Raw genomic sequence first — 20031 nt, 5'->3', positions numbered from 1 at the left:
CAGCCCACTGCAATCAGCTCCTCCAGCTTTTTCTCACTTTAGCTGGCGCCCTGTCCAGCTAAACCCCGCTTCCTTCTTCCACTTTCACTGTCACCTATGAAGGTTTGAGGTCCACTTAGGTCAAGGGAGACATCCAGGTTCCATGCACAACTTCTGGGGTCAGCTGACCCCACACCCCTGCCCCCTCTGAGCCCTCTCCCAAGGGTGTGTGTGTGCGTGTGCGTTGTGTTGTGACCTACGGCTGCCCACATGATCTTATAAAATGGGGTGAACAGGGCCCTGTCAGGGGCCTACCATGGGGGTTAGTGGGTGTTCGGCTGAGGTCTGGGCCACTAGTATTCCGCATGGTTGCAGGTCTAGCTGCTATCTCTAGCAGATCTAGGGTTCGCCAAGTGAGCTGGCCTGCTAGGCTTTTAGCTGGTCTCCAACTTGAGGGTGTTTTTTTGGTTTTTATTTTTTTCTTCTATGGCACTGGAAATTGAACCCCGGGCCTGCTAGGAGAGTGTTCTGGCACTGAACCCCACCCCCAGCCTTGCAGATAAAAGTGACAATCACCCTCCTGCCCTTTCACGCTGGCTCAGGGTCATCAGTGGGAGAACTCACATGGGGTTAGACCACAAAACCCATGACTGTCTGGGGAGTAAATGTCCACCATGCGGTCTCAAAATTCAGCAAGGGGGCCCTGCCCAGATTGCAGTGAGCCCTGGCCTGAGCCAGTCCTGCCCGGCAGCCACTCCACCCCGCTCCAGCTTGCCGACTCCTCCACTGAATCCTGCCTCTGCTCTTTGCTCCTTTGGCATTTATCCACGTGCATGAGCTTGGAGTGGCCTGGTAACATCTGGCCTTGCTGAACAGATTCACTTTCCCTTCTGAGCGCAGCCCTGGAGGTCTGCGCGTGCGTAGCACTCCCGGAAACGCTGCAGCTGTCTGTGAGGACAAGGCCTGGAGCTCTGGCCACTCCCTCCCCAGCGCTCCAGCACGCGGGCTCTCAAGCTTGCAGGCTGCTCACTGCAGACTTTCGGGGCTCCCCGGCTGCTTCCCAGGGGTTACCCAGGCTAGGGGAATTTTCTTTTTTGTACTGGGGATCGAACTCATGACAGTGCACTTGCAAGGGAGGCACTTATGCCACTAAGCTAAATCCCCAACCCTCTTTTCTTATTTTGTGGTTCTGCAGACTAAGCAAGCACTGCACTACAGAGCTCTGTGCCTAGGATGGAGGAACTGAAATGATAAGCCGACCGCCTGCCAGTGACTAATAAGCCAGAAGCCGTCTTCTTCACAGGGAAACGATCACAAGGTCAAGCTCAGCCAGGGCGACATAGCAAGACTCATGTCTCATAGCGAGACATAAAAATAAGAAAAAGGACTGGAGCTGGAGCTTGGTGCAAAGGCCCTGGGTTCAGTCCCCAGTACTGGGTGCTAAAAGATTGGAAAAAAAGTCTGGCCTGTCCTGGAAGTGCAACAGGGCATCGTGTCTGGCGTCCTCCACCTATCTGGTATACACCCCACACAAGGGACTGGCACCTGAACATTCCCAGCAGTGTATTCCTGACAGCCAAAAAGTAAAAACAGTCTGCATCCAATGATGGATAAATGGATACACACAGTATAACAGTATAGGAGGATTTGGCATCTGGGCAACTTGGTGAGATCTTGACCCCCACCCGCCCAAAAGGGTGCCCAGGGACAAAGGCCCTGGGTTCAATCTCCACGACAAAGTGATGAAGTGCTGGCACATGACAGTGATGAAGGACACAAATCACAATATTATGCTCAGTGACAGAGCCCTTTTCAAGAAGCCAAGTGCTGTAAGATTTCACTTATGTGAAGAGTACAAGGCACCTGTTTTCTGTCTTAGGTGCTTTGCATAGGTTGGGACAAAATACCCAGCACCTGAGATTTGAAGGAGGCCAGGTTTACACAGGAGCCAGGTTTTCCGAGGATTCAGTCGACCCCAAGGCAGAGAGGGCCACGCAGGGAAGCGCTGCTCAGCCCATGCCGGCCAGGAAACAGAGTGGGTGGGGGGAACCTGCGGTAGAAGCCCCCAGCTTCTCTCTGAAAAGCCCAAATGGGCATTGTGAACACCCAAGGGAGACACAACAGGAGGGTGCGCTCAGGGCGTGAGAAGGGAGGGGTGGATAGGAGAGCGGGGAACTTTAGGAAAGAAACCACTCAGTCCTCCGGGGATAGGGAGAGGGAGGGTACAAGTTACTGATTTATTCACTCGGTAAGCGGGGGCAGAGTGGTCACTGTCAGCAAGGCTGTGGGACAGCAGGGCACACCAGGCCACGCCCTGAGCCCAGAGGATAAAGGGCTCAGAAAGATGCAAGGGCCTGGACTCTGATTCTAGAAAATGAAAGTTTGCTGGCCAGCTCAGGTCAGTGACCCATGTTTATCTTAAGAGTCAAAGTCTGAACTAAAAGAGACAGACAAACAGACAGACAGACAGACAGACAGACAGACAGACAGAAGGGAGGGGGGAGGACAGAGGAGGGGGAGACAGAGATTGCGGCTGCTCCTGGGGTGCTGACCACAGTTCTGTGTATCAGGCAGGCACCTGCATGTTAGTGCCCCGCCCGGCGCTGCTCCTGTGGGTCACCCTGTGAGCCATACTGCCTGCTTTTCTTCTGTCTTCTTTCTGTCCCAGTGTGGTACGGGGGTTAAACCAGGGCCTTTACACTGAGCTACATTCCCAGCCTTTTCTTTTTTCCCCTCGATGAGAAGACATCTTGCTAAACTGCCCAGGCTGAGCTCAAACTTGCAATTCCTCCTGGAATGGGAGGCAGGCAGGCAGGCAGGCAGCACTGCACCTAGCTTTTGCAGAGACGCAGCCTGAGGCTTGGAGGTGGGAGGCCACGTGGCTATGTTTGCCCCAGGGCCAGTCGCTAGGGTCAGACTGGGACACAGGTCACAGCCTATCTGCCCTCTGGCTGTGACCTCACTGTGGACTGAATGCCAAACCTTTGCTAACTTGAAAATCAATTCAGCTGCCCAGAGAAAAAAATGCAATGCTTTGCAACCTCCTGTGATAGGCACCTACTTAGCCTTTCAGCTGGAGTCAGGCTGAGCCCTCTCATTTTTGTAGTATGGGGATGGGGGTGGAACCCAGGGTTTTCACACACAGCTACATCCCCCATCCTTTTCATTTGCGGCAGGATCTCACTAAGTCACTGAACTGCCCAGGCTTGGCTCGAACTTGTGATCCTCCTGCCTCAGCCTTCTGAATGCAGAAAAGCATCACCACACCTGCAGGACTTGCTAGGCTCCTATCTTCTCTCAAAGGTGGCTTGGCCTTGATGGAGCCTGCCTGGCTTCTGTTTCTGAACACCATCTGGCTGTCTAGGGACCGAGAGGTGAAGGGCCGGGCCATGGTCACCCCATCCAGCCTCTCCCCAGGTCTCCATACCTCACTGACCTGCTCACCGAGCCCCCAGGTCCAGCCTCCTATCCCTGTGGAGCCCACCTCCTCTGTTGTACCCCCCAGCATTCCTGACCTTCCCTCCCTGCCTCACCCAAGAAGCCACCTACCTTTTCTCCTCCTTGTACTCCACTTCCTGCTTGCTGTCTGTTCTCTCTTCCAGTAAAGAAAAAAACATAAAACTTTTATTTATTGAGACAGGATCTCGTTGCGTAGTTCAGGCTGGCTTGAACTATGTAGCCCAGCCTGGCCACCAACTCACAGTGACCTTCTGGCCTCAGCCTCCTGAATGTGGGGATTACAGGCATGCTCCACTACACCCAACTTCTAAATCTCATTTTAAAATTCTCTCAAAGAAAAGATAAATTCTGCTGGGTGTGGTAGTACCTTTCTGTAATCCCAGCACTCTGGAAGGCTGAAGCAGGAGGATGCAAATTTAAAACTGGCCTGGGCAATTTAGTAATTTAACCTCTCTTAGATGCTGGTTGCCTATCACATAGTCCTGATGGCTGCTGTAATCAATACTACAATGAAGTGGTTTAAAAGTCACATATTGGGGCTGGGGATTTAGCTCAGCACATAAGTGCCTGCCTGGCAAGTGCTAGGTTGTGAGGTTGATCCCCAGTACCAAAAAAAGAATAAAATAAAAGTCACATATCAACTGGGCATGGTGGTTTATGCCTGTAATCCCAGCACTCAGGAGGCTGATTCAGGAAGATTACTGCAAATTTGAGATCAGCCTGGGCTACAGAGAGAGCTCAAAACCAGCCTGAACTGTATGAGACCCTGTCTCCAAAAGACCAAAAAAAAAAAAAAAAAAAAAAAAACCACCCAAAAAACCCAGTCACTTATCTATCTCATGGCTCTGGATTTTGGACGTCTGAAATAAGTTTTTTTTGTTTTGTTTTGTTTTTTAATTTTATTTAAGGAGAAAAACAAAACAGAAAAAGAGTAGAAGTTATACAGAATTTCAGAAAAAATCAACAGTAGGAAATCACTAGTTAATAGATTACATATTGTCATCTTAGAAATAGTTGTTCAAGTTACAAAATTAAAGCATATAGAGTGGACATTTATACAGTGAGACTGCAAACAGTTCTGTTCAATGATCCAATAAAACTCGGTAATATGGTTACCTATCTTATACACTTAAATATACATGCAGTTATGTCCTTTAGATGAAATAAATTTTAAACCAAGAGGTTGGCAAGCCAAGTCCGTCCCAGAGGCTTGAGGGAGGACATCCTCTGCCCTTCCAGCTTCTAGAGGTACTGGCTCCCTCTGCTCACAGCCAGCAGCACTGCATCTTCAGGTCTGTGCCACACCCTCCTGCCGCCCTCCTATAAAGTCCAGTGTAGGCCAGGCGTGGTGGTGCACGCCTGTAATCCCAGGACTCAGGAGGCCAAGACAGGAGCATGGCTTCAAGTTCAAGACCAGCCAGGGCTGCACAGTGAAAGCAAGGCCAGCCTAGGCTACACAGTGAGACTATCTCAAAAAAACTCAACTGATCAGTCAGTCATCAATCCATCCTCTTGGGAGGACAACCCAGGGTCATCTCCTACTTCAACACCCTCTATCTGATCCCCCCTCCAGGTGCACTTACTGGGTGAAGCCGAACGCTCAGGTTCCGGGGGTGGGGGCACACCACTTCTTTGCACAGCTGTTTTGTCCACCCCAGCAGGGATTTGCAGTCTTCCTGGAAGTAATCTGACAGCAAGCACTTGAAGCTTTGTAGGCAGTGCCCTTCTTCAATGACCATTAAAAAACTCAAGCCAGATGTGGTGGCGCACATCTGTAATCCCAGTATGTGGGAAGCTGAGGTAGGAAGATCACAAATTCAAGGTCAGCTGGGGTTACATCGTGAGTTCGAGGCCAGCCTGAAAACGCAGGTCTCCTCTTGGAAACAACACCAAGCATCCTGGGATCCTGAGGACCGAAGGACGAGGCTAAGGTGGATACAGTTTGCAGTGCACAAAGCCCCACCAGCCTCTACCTGTGTGGCTCTGGAGCAGCCCTGGGCTGGCTGTGTACTGGAAAAGCTTAAGGACATTGATATCCGTACTTGGTGTAATTTTTGTATGTCACATAATGCTACTGTCCTGTTTTTGTTTTTTTCCCCCCAGCTGTGTAAAATCTAAAGCTTTTCTAGCTCCTTGGCTGTATGAACATAGGCAAGGGTCAAACAGGCCCAGTCCTTAGGGGCACCTAGCTGTGGGGTCGCTTGCCAACTACCTCACATGATTCTAGGGACCTCACAGCTGAGGACAGACACAGCAGACACCGCCCTCCCTTGGTGACCCCACTGGTTCTCTAGGCCCAATCTGCCCCCCCCCCCACAGACCCTCCTTCACTGTGCCAGGTGAGACCAACCTGTGCCAGTCCGGTCATGCTGGGTGGGTCCCGGTGCCCACGGGCCTCTGTCTCCTTCAGAGTCAACACGTCCTTGAGAGCAGGGACCCACAAAGTCATCTGTCTCTGGGCCTATGACTCCTTGACAGCCTGGGCTGAGAGGGGACTGGGACTTGGTGTGCTGGCAAGAACCACCTGGATGACTTTGGCCAGAGAGGACTCTGGTTCCTACCCGAGGGCCCAAACTACACTCCTGCCCAGAGACAAAACTGGGAACAAGCTCCCTTCCTCAGGGAAGATCTGTGAAACTGTGCAGGTCTGGGTTCAGTTCACTGCTGTCTTCCAGGCCTGAACGCTACTGAAAGTCATTCCCTCGGCCTCCGGACTGGTTCTCAGCACCAATGAGGCCTCATGTGACCCGATCCTGTCAGGTCCATGGGTGTCCTCTGTGGCCCAGCTGGCCTTTCCTCGATCCCAGAGTCTGTTGGCTCCTGCCTGACTCAGGATCTTTGCCCTTACTTTAGAGTTTTTGTGGAGCCAGGATGGAATCTCAGGGCCTTGGTAAAGTCGTACAGTTTGGATCAAAATCCCACAAGGGCTTTGTGTAGAGGTGAGGCTTGTGGAAGGTGACTGGCCTGCAGGGGCACTAATGCCTTCCACTGAATTCCCAGCCACAGGGGCTGGCAGGGGTGGGACCCGGCTGGGGAAAGCAGGTTCCTGGGGGTGTAGTCTGAAAATGTGTTCTTCTGGCCCCCTCTGCTTCTGTCTTTTCCAGCCCTCTTCTGTCGTTGGAGTTGTTTTGCTCTACTGTGTACTTCTCACAACAGCCTGAAACTTCTGCCACTGGGGTCCCAAGCCAACCTTCTGCCTACGTCGGGCACTGTGTGCCTACCCTCCAAAAGGTGACTGATCCCTAGGGTCCCACTGAGTTGCCCAGGCTGACTGTGAACTTGACTTTGAACCTAGGCAGCTGGGATCCCAAAGATGTGCCGCTGTACCTGGCATCACTGCTCATTCTGCCTGAAATAGTCTCTTCCCTGGTGTTTCAGCAGCAACACTGCAACACGGCAAGCCCTCCAGGGCCACCCCAAAGGCACTCAAGATTTCCCATCACCTGCTCTCCAGGTGCAGAGCCTGTACTTGGCAGTCATCTGCCTACCTTGTTATTGTAGTAGTGCAGATAAGACATGGGCCAAGATGCCTGTCTGGCAGGAGCAAGGCCACGTTCCATCCTAAGCACCACAAACATTAGAGACAGAGACAGGGAGATGTAATAAGCACTTTTTTTTTTTTTTTTTGGTCAGGTTCTGTTCCAGAGTTTCTAAAAGTAGGTTATCTCACTTAATTGTCACAGTGCCCTCAGGGAGTATTATAATCACCCCTACTTCACGAAGCAGAGGCTGAAGCTCAGAGACAGTTACCTTGCCCAGGGCGCCCTCTTAGACCTGTCCCCACGGAGCTGATGCTGAGCTCCGAGGCCACGGCTGTATCCCCCTGGCGGTGAGCACCCACATTTCATGCACTGCGGGTGGTCAAAGGGTACTGATGGCCAGGAAGGCGGTACAGCCTGAAACCCCAGGCTGAGGCAGGAGGATTGCAAATCTGAGTTTAGTCTGGGCAATTCTGTAAGACTCCCATCTTAAAACAAAACAAAACGGGGGCTGGGGATTTAGCTCAGCGGCATAAGTGCCTGCCTTGCAAGCAGGCAGTCCTGAGTTCGATCCCTGGTATCGGTAAAAAAGAAAAAGACAAAAACAAAAGAAACAAAAAACAGAAAAGGGCTGGAGATGCAGCTAGATGCAAAGTCCTGGGTTCAATTCCCAGTACCCAAATAAATAAATAATGCACAAATAAAAGTATTCATGATCTCAAAGAAGTAACACCTTTAGCAACTAATACTCTAGGAGCCTAGATGGATTTGTTTGTTTTGTTATGCTTTTGACAGGGTCTCACTACATAGTTTGGGTTGACCTGGAACTGGTAGAGATCCTCCTGCCTCAGCCTCCTGAGTGCTGGGGAGCATGGCCCACCATGCTCAGCTGGCCTATTAATTACAACAAATGTATCATGTTAATAAAAGATGTTACTGGCTGGGGATTTAGCTCAGAGTGTAAGTGCCTCCAGGGCAAGCGTGAGATCATGAGTTCGATCCCTGGTACAAAAATCAACAACAAATTTTTTATTTTAAAAAAGATGTTATTGGTATAGGAAACCAGGTGTGGAGAATAATGGTAACTAACGATCTCTGCAATATTCCTATAAATCTAAAACCACTCTAAAAAATAAAACCTATTATCAAGAACATAGATAGATGAGTGAGCCAGGTATGGTGGCTGTAATCCCAGGCACCTGCACCTAGGAGGCTGACAGGGGAGGGTAACAAATTCAAACTAGCCTGGGTAGCGAGACCCTGTGTCAAAATTTAAAAATAAAGAAAAGGGTAGAAGATGCAGTTCAATACTCTACCATCAAAACCAAGAAGAGTAGAACTTTGAAGAACTTTGCCATTTTGTCTTAATTTCTTTTCTTTGAGGGGAAGGTCTTACTATGTTGCCCAAGCTGATCTTTTGGAGATTTACTCTGTAACCTAAACTGGCCTTAAACTCGCAGTGATCCTCCTGCCTCCGCCTCCCAAGTAATTAGCATTACAGATACACACCACTGGGCCTCAACCAGAATTCTATTCCGGTCTTTTTTTTTCCTAGTACTGGGGATTGAATGTTGAGCCTTTGCACTGAGCCACCCCCCAAGTTCTTTTTAATTGTTTTGTTTTGTTTGGTTTTGAGACAAGGTCTCACTAAGCTGCTAAATTGCCCAGGCTGGGCTCAAACTTGCAATCCTCCTGCCTCAGCCTCCCAGAATGCTGGGCCACATGTGTGCGCCACCATGCCCGGTTAAGGACTTGGTGTAATTCACTGTAGCTCCATTTTTCTTTATATATATATATATATATATATATATATATATATATATATATATATTTTTTTTTTTTTTTTTTTTTTTTGCCTTTTTCCTTTTTATCAGTACTGGGGATCAAACTCACAACTGCCTGCTTGCAAGGCAGGCGCTTATGCCGCTGAGCTAAATCTCCAGCCCCTAGCTCCATTTTTCAAGAAGTTATTTCTACAGTTTTATTCATGCTTAATTCACAGTACCAGCTACTATCTAATACAGGAACCCCCTGCCAGCCCTGTTTGATGATTTAAATTAATTAAAAAGCTGGGTGTGGTGGTGCATGCCTGTTGGGAGGCTGAGGCAGGAGGACTGCTGTGAGTTCAAGGCTAGCCTGAAGTACCATAGTAAGACCTTGTCTTAAAAAGGATAAAAAATTTTTTTTAATTAATTAAAAAATGGTTGTTTTTTTTTTTTGAGACAGAGTCTTGCATGTTGTTCAGGCTGGTCATGAACTCACTATGAAGCCCATGCCAGCCTCAAACTCTTGAACACCTTCCTGCCTCAACCTACTGAGGCTTGGGATCACATACATCACCACACCCAGCAAAATTAATGAAAAATTAACAGGACTGAAACATCAGTTCTTCAGCTACATGTCAAGTGTCTGAAAGCAACAGAGCTCACGGCTACTGAATTGGATGGTACTGACACAGAACATGCCCATTACCTCAAAAACTTATCTTGGATGGTACTAAATGCTGAAAAATGCAATTTCTTTTGTTCAGTGTTCTCAACTCCTTGGGATTCTTTTGCAAACGCCATCTTCTCAACCCTCCTAACCATTTCCTCTCAAACTATGTGGTGGATTGACAACTGGTTTGCAACTTGTGGCACCCAGCTGAAATGGCACTCAGCGTGGTGCTGGGTATGGAAGGCCTACCTGAGGGTTGTTGCCAATGTAAAAAGAACTAGAGAGGAAGAGGCAGTGTTGTTAGTTTTCTGCAGCACTGTTGATTCTTCTGTTGCCGTGGGTTCTCCTGGGGAGCTTGTCAAGCTTCTTTCCTGATATGAACTTGGCTGTTATCATCAGAGGAGCTCAGGACCTGGTCATCTCTGAGAATGACTGTGGTTCACTTTTGGGGAGCTCTGGTTCTGGCTTTGAGTATCACTTCCTGGCTCCAGAGGGGAAGATGTGTGCTGTTCAATCTCCTGGAGAAGCTGGCCACGCTGGCTTCCTGATACCAGCTCTGCTGTTCTCTTCATCAAAGGAGCTCGGGAACTCACTGCCGCTGAAGATGGCTCTGGTACCTTTCAGGGAAGCTCTGATCATTTCTTTAAGCATCACTTCCTGGCTCCAGTGCAGATCCCTCCTGCTGGTACAGATCCTTCATCCCCCTGGTACAGACTTTATAGCTTCCATTGCTGACATTTGGGCCATCCCAGCGCAGATCCATGGAACAGACTTGCATGAGACATTGTTATGGGCTCTAGGTCTTTGGCTGGACTCACATAAGATGTTGCCATGGTATCTGGGCCCTCAGCTGGATTCTCTGAGTTGTTTAGGGAGCGGACTGATTTTCTGTACTTTTCTTGTGTTTGACTTTTTGGGTGACTATTATAAATAATTCTATAAATTATGTGTCCTTTATTAAATTGTTTCCCTGCAAACCCTGTCTACAACAAATTGCCACATCTCCCCAGTTTACTTCCTTACCAATCACCAGTAGCTTGAGGTAGATCTACTTGGCTTCTCTTCTGTTTCCCCACCTAGCCCTGCACTGCTAATGTAGGAGCCACCGGCAATGTATGACCGCTGAGTCTTCGAAACTGTTCCATTTGAGATCTAAAATACACACTAGATTTTAAAACCATGGGATAAAAAAACAGAAGGTAAAACATCTCTTAACTTTTTATACTGATTACATCGCATGTTGAAATGATAGGTTGGACACACTGAGCTAAACAAAACATTAGGTGTGGTGATGCACACCTGTAATCCCAGCACTAGGAAGGCTGAGGAAGGAGAACCACTAGAGTTTGAGGCCAGGTTGGGCTACACAGTGAGTTCAAGGCCAGTCTGAAATACACAGATCCTGTCTCCAAATGAAAGCAAAGCATATTATTAAAATTAATATCATCTGCTTTTTTTTTTTTTTTTTTGGTACCAGGGATCAAACTCAAGACCTCACTTGCCAGGCAGGTGCTTAAACCACTGAGCTAAATCCCTTGCCCTTCATCAGCTTCTTTGTCCCTTTTTAAACACAGCTAATAATTTGTGTGTGTGTATATGTATGCACGTGTTGCTGTGGGTCAGACTTAACCCGGGCCTGTTGTATTAGGCAAACTTCTCTACCACTGTGCCACACCCTTAGTTTATAATTTAATAAATTTAAATTAGATATGTACCTGACGAATTTGTGGCTCCATTAAATTTCTACTGGACTGCACGGATTAAAACTGTAAATTATGCAAGGTGTGGCAGCACTTGCCTGTAATCCCAAAACAGAGAAGGCTGAGGTGGAACTGCTGCTAGTTCAAGCCCACCCTCAGCTACGGGCACAATACTGAGTTCAAGACCAGCCTGAACTATATACAGTGAGACTCCATCTCAAACTCTCTCTCTCTCTCTCTGTCACACACACACACACAATGTTACTAAAACATTGCCAAATTACACTTGCAGTTTGCATACACTTTTCCTGGACAGTGCTCACATATAATGTCAGCCCAAAATGTATTTTTTGTCTGCTCTCTGTCCAATAGATGACTAGCACATAACAGTTCAATAAAATTTTAATAAATGAACGAATGAGAGGCTGGGCTTCTGGGAGCCCACATGCTGTAATGGCTAGCACAGATGGAGTTCTGATCACGTCCGATGCCCGCCTCCTCATTGAACCACTCAAGAAAACTGAGGTCTGGCGAGGTAATATGAACCCATGGCCAACCGCACTTAGCGCGGCAACGTCGGAGCGGGATTTGAACGCCGGTCCCGTTCCTACATCCCTGTCGCCCGACCGCTCCTACCTTGCTGGGTGGCAGCGGCGGTGAGATGAACAAATGCTGGGGACACAACATACGATAGACAAGGAGCGCCTCTCCTGGACCGCTGCCTCCAGTCGGCCTCCGTGAGCCTGGGCCCAACTAGCTACCTCCGCAGCCATCGCTGGCCACCCGCGTCTCGGCTGGCCGCCGAGCCTTTCGCAGGCGGCGCCGACAGGAAGTCCCACCTCCACCGCGCGCCCCAGGTGCAGCGACAGGCACGCTGACCAATGAACAGCACGCCATGGCGGGCACTGACCAATGAGCGCGCGCGCCGGGGGGGCGTGTCCGGGCCGCGGGCCGGAGCGGGTCGTGCGCGCTGAGGAGGAGCCGCCGCCGCCGCCGCCGCCGCCGTCGCCGCCGTCGCCGTCGCCGCTGCCGCCGCCGCCACTACCGAGGCCGAGCGGAGCCGTTAGCGCCGCGCCGCAGTCGCCCCCCCACCCCGGAGCAGCCCGGGCCCACCCGCCCGCTTCCAGGTGAGGCGAGGAGTCCGCGGTGGCGCCCGACGGGGTAGGCCGCGGCAGGCCTGAGCTCGCCTGACCCGGCCGCGGGCCTACACCGGCCGAGGCCCAGGCCGCGCCGGGCCGGGAGGGGACGCGCGCGGGCCGCGGCGGGCAGGAGGGGGCTAGGCAGCGTGGGGGCCGCACAGCGTGGGGCAGGCGCTAGGCCCCCGGCCGGATTCTTCGGGCGCCGCGAGAGTCAGCAAGGGGACTCGGCGTGGGCACGCGCATGGGGGCCGGGCTCCGTGGCCCCGCGCGGGCAACCCCAGAAGCCTGGGATCCAGGGGCGGAAGAGTGAGCCGGGGTAGGAGAGTGGGGCGGGCGCCCCGTCGCTCAGAGGTCACGGCCCACGGGCTCGCTCCCCCGGGAAACCGCACGAATTCTTTTGTGGTGGTTGTCAGGGCACCGCGGCCGATCTGAGGTCCCTGTAGAAGTGTGCAAAATTTTCAGTACATAGGAGAGTTCTAGAAAAGAAAAAAAATTTAATTTTTTTTGGTCGCCATCTCTAACAAAGCTGTTAGTGGGGCGTGGGGCGTTGAGATTTTTAAAATGTGTGTGTATGTTGCAAACATAAACTGCACGCAATGGAACAATGGGGGACGGATGGTCTTCCTTTTCCGGTGTCTTGTGCGAGGCTTATTAAAATAGGACTCTAATAGGTACTGCCTGCCGAGCAGGTGGAGAACTTTTGCAACGGGGCTACCCCTGGAACAATGTAGCCCAGGCCTCCCCATCCCAGCGTTTATCAAAAGTGTTTATGTGGGATATCTCTGCCAGTGCTCCAGAAATGGGGGAGATGGGAAGGGTGTACCGGCTGGAGAAGTGTTTCTCAGTCTGATACTAGTGACAGTTGGGGGGGGGGCACATAATTCTTTGTGTGTGGGGGTGCTCTGTTCATTGTAGGAAGTTGGGCAGCTCTAAATTCCAGTAGCATCTTGTCCCGATCCCCATTAGGAGGATCAAAAATACCTTCAGACATTGCCAGACATCCCCAGGGATCAGAGTTCCTCCTTCTTTCCACCTCTTCTCCCTGTTTGTCCTTATCTCTTACTCTGTGCACAATCACCACTACCAAACTAAATAATTTTCCGCTAAAAATGTTTTTAGCCTCATGTCTGAAACCCTCCCTAATGTTCCCAGGATCTTGATCAAGCTCACCTTTGTTGTGCATTAGTTGATTTATCTTTAAAATGGGAAAGTGGAAAGTATTATGCAGATTTAAGGGTCTGGGAAGCCCCTAGCATTATCCATGGGCTGTACCTGGTAGACACTGAACACATGGTGTTATAAAGGAACACCAGGGTTTACTGACAGTCTGCCATGTGCTTGATTGACACTCGCAGACACTGGTTTCTAGCCCTTGAGGTAGGTGCTGTTGTAATTTCCATCTTAAAGATGGAGAAACTGAGGCTTAGATGGGTCACCTGGTGTCATATTCTGGAGTAGCTAAGGCAGGATTTGAACTCAGGCCCTCTGATTCAAAGCCTTTACTTTGAGTCACTGAGGACCCCTGAGAGATGGTGTTTCAGTGAGTCCCATCCAATTGCCCTTGAATGTCTGTGTGCAGAACTGTTGGAGTGGAGTGTGGGGGCATACTCCTGTAAACCCAGCACTCAGAAGGCTGAGACAAGAGGAACACCATGAGTTCAAGGCCAGTCTGAACTGTATATGTTTAGACCTAGCTCAAAAAAACCAAAACAACAAAAACAAAAGCCTATGCTGGTGTCTGTTTTAAAATTCTACAGTTTCAGGATTCACGAAGAGGCAGAAATAAGTGAACATCTCCACTCTCCAGATGTGGCTGGAAATGTTTCTGTCAGAGCACAGGCTTGAAGGGACAGAACTTCAGCTGGGATCTGTTTGTGGATTCTAAGGTCCTGCTGCCTTCCTGATGTGTGATCTGTAGCTCTCTCACTGTTTCCCTTCTGCCTGGCCTTTGCACACTTGAGCAAGAGATAGTTTTTGTAATGCAGATCTAGTGGCTTCCCTCTTAATTAGAAGTCTTTTGTCAGAAAGAAAGCAAATTGTGTTGACCTATGTAAATGGCATGAAAGATAAAGTCAGGAGCCCTCAAGTTGGGACACCAGTTCTTTGCTACTCTAACCCTTCCTTTCTGACCTCATCTGCACAGAGAGAGCCCCTCTTCCACCTGGAGATCTCCTGCCGAGAGGCCCCCCGCTCTGAGCTCAGTCACCACTTGGTGCCTCCTCCAGCTGCCACTCTTCCTCCACCCCCACTGGAATCAACTGTTCCCTGGTTTGTGTTCCCATCCCATTCAATTTATTGAATCAAATTAAATGCTCAACGGTGCAGGAGGTGCAGTGTTAGCCTGGTGTCCCTAGGTGGCAGCAGTGAAGTGGAGAGGCTGTGGGTCAGGGAAAGCCCATCGGAAACCAGCCTGTAAGGAGGAGCACCAGCGCAGCTTCCCTTCCTTGCACTCTCTGTGTGTCTGCTCCGCGACTGGGCTCTGCTCTAGGCTCTTGGAAGGCGATAGTGTGTGTACATCATTTCAGCATCTCTGCTGAGGGCTGACATTGTTACACACTGGTTGATGTGGAAGCAGAAAAGAAGAAACTGTTACCCAATCCTGGGTGGGCTGAGGAGATCCTGAAGTACTTCCTGGAGGAGGTGAGGCGGGAGGGGTAGGAGGAGGTAGGCAGGTGATACTAGGAGTGAGGAGTTTTTAAGATGCAGGTGCCACAAAGGCAAAGATGTAGAGGTAGGGACGCCACATTGGACTTTGCTCTTTAAGCTACTACTCAGAGTGAGCAGCGGCAGAGGGCTTGGCTGCAGGGTGGGCTCAGGTTTGTGCAGGAAGTGGCTGAAGCCCAGAAGACCAGTCAGGAGACAGACAGATTCCTGCAGGTCAGAAGCTGCCATTGTGACCCAGACTGTGGTGGCAGGACAGGGAAGGGAGGCCTGAGACACAATGTAAGAGATGCGCTAGAAAGGACAGCAGTGGCTGAGGGCCTGTGCTTGAGTGGCCGGAAGGTGAATGGTTACTCGGAGAGGCAAGGTTCTATATGTGGATGGGGACCAGAAAGCTTCTGGCTGGAGCAGCATGCAGGGTGTGGGAAGGTGACAGGAGTGCCCACATGTGTGCTCCTGAGGCCCGCTCATGTGTTCAGTAAGATGTCTATCCCACTTCGTCCAGAGCCTCAGCGTTGCCGGATGTAGGGGCACACACCTGTGACCCTCACACTCAGGAAGCTGAGGCAGGAGGATCCCTTCTAGTTCAAGACGAGTTTGAAGTGCATGGCAAGACCTTAATCTCAAAAACAACAAAACCAAACCTCAGGATAGTGTATTTTTTGGGGGGAAGTGGGGTTTTTTGTGTTTCTTTTACTTTTTTCACTTTTGAGGCAAGGTCTCTTTGTGTAGTCCAGGCTAACCTTGAAGTCACTGTAGCCCAGGCTGACTGTGACTTGTGATCTTCCTGCCTCAGCCTCCCGAGCATTGCAATTACACGCCTGTGCCACCACACATGGCACTTGAGTGTAGTCTGTAAACAGAACACAACTCTTTTGTCATAGGGCAGAGGTAGAATTGCTCCTCTAAGAACTTAGAACCTGCATTGGAGAGAAGTGACCTCAGAATGTGAGTTTGAGTAACAAAGAGTGAAAGGTCCAGCTTCAGAAACTTGGTGAAAGACATGAATGTGGTGCTGAGGTTTCGTTTTTGTCTGAGCAGGTCATTGTGGTCAGAGAAGTGAGGGGCTGTCGGGAACAAGGCCCAAGCACGTCAGAGAGGCCGTGCAGGCCTGAGTGGACCGGTTTGGCCAGGTTGAAGGGCAGGAAGAGGATCTTGGCGGTCAGTCTAGAAAAGTAAGCCAGAGTCAGTGACAGTTCCCAAAACAGTCAGGGTGACCCTGCCAGATTGCCTTGCCTTGCCCTGGGGCTGGTACTCCATCGGTACCAGGGGAAGGAAGGTTTAGCAGGGAGGTTGGAAACACCTGGACCCAGCTACTCACCAGAGACCTTTATGCCAGAGGAAGGAGTCACAGGAGAGGGAACCATGCAGAGCCACTCAGTGGCAGGGCTGTTATCACCATGCACAGAAGCTAGGAGGCAGAGGAGGAGGATGGAAAGGTTAGCTTCAGAGATACCCTTAGGAATTGGTCTAGGCAGGAAAGGACAGAGATACGGCCCACATGTCATGCTGGCAGGACTTGGTGCTGCATCGTGCCAGGAGTGGAGCTGAGAGCTGGATGACAGGTATGGGGGAGGTGCTGCCATATGAAGTAAAAACGGGGCGGGGGAGCGGTGTTGGTGGGGCCAAGGATAGGAAGAGACAGGATGAGGCGTTTGCTTCTGGAGATACAGAGAATGAGTCACATGCTCACCTGTTTTTGCTAATGAAGTAGCAGTAAACATTTGCCAGGTGCCAGGCACTGCAGGGAAACTGAGGCTCAGGTGGTGCGAGTCCATGGATTTTCTGCTGCCCTGTGTTGCTTTGCTTTTCTTTGTGAGCTTTGGTCAGCTAGAAAGAGCTTGGTTGGACCAGTGGGGCTCTAGAGGCCATCAGGCCCCTTGGGCCTCTGAAAACCCCTTGGCTGCTCCCCGTGCTGGCTGTGCCTGGCTAGTTTGCACCTGGGCTTCTCAGCTGGCTGGCGGGGAACTGCTGCGACTGAACTGTCACTGTCTCACCCAGGTGGCCTTCCCTGGTCATGGGCAGGAGCCAGCATGGTGCAGTGACACCATGTCCACCTGAGCTCTCTCCTCAGATGGCAGCTGTAATTAGGTTAGCCCATGCTTTCATATTTTTCTGACACCAGAGCGTTTTCTGGGTGTCCTGACACTTTTACCTTGAAGCTCAGAGTTTTACATCTCTGGTAGAAGGTAGAAAAGACCTTAGAAATAATTGAGTCCAGGCCCCGTCAGATGATGTGTTAGGTGTCAAGGTTGAACTGAAAGATATATTTGACTGTTCTAGTTCTATTCTGGCTCAAGAAAGCCTGACCCATCACTTTGCTGTGAGACCGATTCTCATGTGTGCTTCACGGAAGCCAGTTCTGCATGCTCCACCAATGTTCGCTTTCACCATGTGGAAAGACACACATCTCCCGCCCATGTGTGTGGGTTGTGGGATTAGTGTCCAATGTAGTAGGAATCGTTGGGATGAAGCTAAAGTTTCCCTCTTTGCTCCCTGCAGTTGGGTGGGTCTGGTATGTAGTGGTGAGCCTAGGAAAGGAGGCTGCTGATTGTTGGTAGAAGGCTGGCACAATTTCCCCTGCCCCAACGAAGGAAATACTGCAAACACACAATCCCAGGGGCATCTGGCCATCCGTGACTCTCCCTCACCGTGTGACACACACTCAGCCTGCCTGGGGACCGTTAGATGACTGCAGTGCAGCTGTTAACCTCTGACAGTGGTGGAGAGTGGATGGTGACAAGTCAGTATGATGAGGGCAGCAGTAAGGGTTCCCACTGATGGCGTGGAGGTGCTGATAACTTGAGCAGCCTGGTGTCCTGGGGAAGGTGAGCAGGTGGGCACGCCTGCAGGAGAGCAGCCAGAACAGGTCCAATGTGGCATGTTGGGAAGAGGCCAGGGTGGGGACCCCGTCACAGTGGCCTTGGTCTGGGCCAGGAACTGCCCTGTAATGACAACTCAAGGCCACATCCTGCCACTTAATAGCAGTGTGACCACAAAGTACTAAGTGGTGGTGACACTGCAGGGGCTGAGCAGGTGAGCTTGGAGGATGCAAGGGGCAGCAGTGACTTGGGAGTCATCAGTGTCTAGTGGTGATAAGGCCTGATTGTGGTCACAACCAATGGGCATGGCTGCTGGTCAGGCCCAAGCTGGGCAGGGCACATTTGGAAGGGTACAGGCGGGGCAAGTGGAGTGTCCCCAAGCTCCATGACACCCTGGGGTTGCTGTTCCCCTTGCTACCCGTTCATCAAAGACTTGGCCTGAAGGCCACTGCCTAGCTTTGACTCCATGTCAGGAAGAAGTGAAACAGATGTTGCCTTTTAAAAATCTTAATTTTTAGACTTGCATATGGGAAAATTTGTTCTGGCAGAAGGTTTGTTAGTTGGTTGGTGTCTTTACTTAGCAGTCCTGGGGATGAACTCAGGGCCTCTCCCTCCTCTTTTTTTTTTTTTTTTTTTTTTTTTTTTTTTTTTTGTTGTTGTTGTTGTTGTTCTGGTTCTTGCAGAGTTGCTCAAGGCTGGGCTCAAACTTGGAATTCTCTTGCCTCTGTTTGAATAGCTGGGATTACACACGCCCGGCCTCTGAGTAAGGCTCATTGAGCTTTGACAAATGCACAGACTTGTGTGACTACTGCCAGCATCCCGATACTGGGAAGCTCTGTCATCTGAAAACAAAATTACCCCCTCCTGCTACCCTTCCATAGTCACCTCCTCCTGTCACTCCTATGCTGGGTAGCTAAAGAGCTGTTTGTGCGTCCACGCTCTTATAGTGGGCCTGTGCCCAAGAGACCCCCCTGGGGTATGAAAATACAGTAAGTCTAAGATGCACCAAAAAAATAAAAATAAAGTGCATTGAACGCACCTTGTCTACTGAGTGCTGCAGCCCATCCATGCTGCATTCTAGAGTAGTCAGCCCCCTGATGTATGAACATGCAGGTGGTGAGCTTCACAGGTGTGCTGTGCAAGTCTCACTTTGTCAGATGTGGGAACGAATGTGACTTTTGAACACTTCCCGTAGTGGAGCTCAGATGTGAGTCGGGGACTCCTTGTATCAGTGTTTAAACCCTCATGAGCACGTGCCTAGCTGGGAGCTGCTAGTGCCGGTGTCATAAGAGAAAATTGCTATTACTAGCCCAGAAATGTATTACTAGCCCAGAAAAACGTCCAGATCCAACACTGAAAGTTTCTATAGGATGAGTATCACTTCTGTACCATTCAAGGGTCATTAAGTTAGGGGCCACTTGTAGTTCTATCCTTTCCAAAATGCCATAGAAACAAAGTCACACATGAGGAAGCCTCTTGGGTCTGTTTCTTTCACTTAGCAAAATATGTTTGAGATTTAGATGAGAGTCATGGAGGGGCAGCACCTTTTCACTGACCAGTCTTCCTAGTGCAGGTAACTGTAGTTTCCCCATGGGGACTCTGAGCTGACAGTGGCAGAGCCTCCCTCAATACGCAGGACTCTCACCTTTGCAGGGCTTAACGGACATTGTGTTGTATGGATTTTGGTGACCATGCACAAAGCCACCACAAGCATTTGTGTGTAGGCTTTTTTATACGAATGTAGGTTTTTATTTCTCTTGATCAGTAGTAGGAGTTGGATGCTTGGGGCATAGGCTAACTGTGTATCTAACTAAGAAGCTATTTTTCCAAAGTGGCTGTGACATGTTTACATTCCCACCAGCAGGGAATGCAAGAAAGGTCTTGTTTGTGCCCTTTCTCCCCAGCACTTGACATGGTGGTTGTTTTAGCCATTTTAATAGGTGCATAGGGGCTGGGGATTTAGCTCAGTGTCATAAGCGCCTACCTTGCAAGCGCGCAGTCGTGAGTTCGATCCCTGGTACTGATAAAAAAAAAAATAGGTGCATAATGATTTCTATGTGTCACTCTTATTTGCATTTTCTAAGGACTAATGATGCTGAGTGGTTTTTTTTCCTTGTACCAGGAATCAAACTCAGGGCCTCATGCTTGCCAGTAGGTGCTGTGCCACTGAGTTACATCTGCAGCTTGAGCATCTTTTTTTAATGGTTTTATTTTATTGGTTTTGTTTTACTTTATTTTTTAGAGACAGGGGTCTACATATGTAGTTCAGGGTGGTCTTAAACTTTCAGTGACCATCCTGCCTCAGCCTCCCCAGTTCTGGGATTACAGGGGTGCACACCACCCAGGCTATGTGAGC

General features: G+C 50.1%; 2 protein-coding genes across 2 annotated transcripts in view; one reads left to right on the top strand and one right to left on the bottom strand.

Annotated features, from left to right (window-relative positions):
* Window positions 1–1757: 1757 nt before the first annotated feature.
* LOC111756568 (uncharacterized) lies at window positions 1758–18744 on the bottom strand. Its single transcript, XM_063229106.1, has 5 exons — window positions 18715–18744; window positions 17632–17699; window positions 15945–16020; window positions 11690–12366; window positions 1758–5344 (listed from the first exon to the last, which is right to left on the bottom strand). Exons 1-5 carry the CDS (start codon window positions 18742–18744, stop codon window positions 5272–5274), a joined length of 924 nt encoding a protein of 307 aa, XP_063085176.1. The 3' UTR covers window positions 1758–5271.
* The window catches only part of Elavl1 (ELAV like RNA binding protein 1), a 37610-nt gene continuing 29617 nt past the window's right edge, over window positions 12039–20031 (top strand). Inside the window, exon 1 of the mRNA XM_063228331.1 lies at window positions 12039–12180. The gene's annotated coding sequence lies outside the window, so the exon portion shown is untranslated. The remainder of the gene's footprint in view (window positions 12181–20031) is intronic.

Source organism: Cavia porcellus, unplaced genomic scaffold (assembly GCF_034190915.1).
Source record: "Cavia porcellus strain 051 isolate PalLab524CR breed Dunkin Hartley unplaced genomic scaffold, mCavPor4.1 scaffold_17, whole genome shotgun sequence".
Classification (NCBI taxonomy): Eukaryota; Metazoa; Chordata; class Mammalia; order Rodentia; family Caviidae; genus Cavia; species Cavia porcellus.
Note: the sequence above shows the minus strand (reverse complement) of the source record. Positions and strands in the feature narration are given on the sequence as shown.